Source organism: Pelobates fuscus, chromosome 2, assembly GCF_036172605.1.
Source record: "Pelobates fuscus isolate aPelFus1 chromosome 2, aPelFus1.pri, whole genome shotgun sequence".
Lineage (NCBI taxonomy): Eukaryota > Metazoa > Chordata > Amphibia > Anura > Pelobatidae > Pelobates > Pelobates fuscus.
In genome coordinates, this window is record NC_086318.1 from 87,666,311 (window position 1) to 87,667,245 (window position 935).

Below are 935 nucleotides of genomic sequence, written 5' to 3' on the forward strand. Positions count from 1 at the left end.
CAAATCATGACGTAAGTAACACATGTAATGAACTAGCATGTTCGTTTAGTATTGTATTGTAATTCTGAATTCTACTTAATTTAATGTGTTTGCAGACCATGGAAGAATATATGAGCAAACCAACTTTTTAAAAGTGAAGCAGAAAAACTCAGATCAATTAGAACGAGCAGAGCCTTAATTGTGAAAATCCAAGCAGCTGTAAAACTAAAGCAACACTTTGATGCTCTGATTGACAAGATGGCTGCCATCGCTGGACATAATACTACTCAGAAATGGGACGCTGACACTAGTACAAGGGACATGATTACTGTGACAAGCCTACTCAGCCCTTTACCACTGAATGGACCTAAACTATCACAATGCAATGGAAATAAACTTATGCAAAAAAAGTCTTGCTTTTTAAAGAAGAAATAAAATATTTTTATACATAATATTTTGTGCTTTTGTTATGGCAATAAGGGATTTGTGTTCAATAGTCCTACATCCTGTCTCTAAAACGATGTAACCCCTCTTTTCGGGGACCGTGTTAATCACTTCTTGTCCTGGGTGGAATTCCTTGCCGTAATTGCCTGGCTTCACTAGTACAGGTTGAACTAACATGTGGGAATAAAACTATCATAGGACAAAACGTAATCTTGTGCTTAAAGTAATTATTCAAAATGACTTCTTAGCTGGCAGTCGTCAGGCACAATATTAATGCACTGCTTAGTTACTTTTGTTAGAGAATTCTGTTGTTGCATTTTGCTAATATTTGTATGTATTTCAATTTTCCTGTGTAGTCTTGTGATCTTCAGAGATATTTTAGTCTATTGAAAATTTATATTAAAAGTGTAAGTTTACATGGATATTGACTTCAATGTTATGCTTCCAAGTCAAGAGATCGTAAAGTGGCTCTGAACTAAGACTTGGACTTTGCGAGTTGGGAATCTGTCCTG

The 935-nt window shown here is 35.5% G+C and overlaps 1 protein-coding gene across 1 annotated transcript in view; it reads left to right on the forward strand.

Moving 5' to 3' along the window:
• Window positions 1–431, forward strand: part of AP1S3 (adaptor related protein complex 1 subunit sigma 3) — a 21,337-nt gene extending 20,906 nt beyond the window's left edge. The window contains exon 5 of the mRNA XM_063440979.1: window positions 96–431. Within this exon, the coding sequence (XP_063297049.1) occupies window positions 96–131 (36 nt within the window). The 3' untranslated portion in view covers window positions 132–431. The remainder of the gene's footprint in view (window positions 1–95) is intronic.
• Window positions 432–935: the final 504 nt, after the last annotated feature.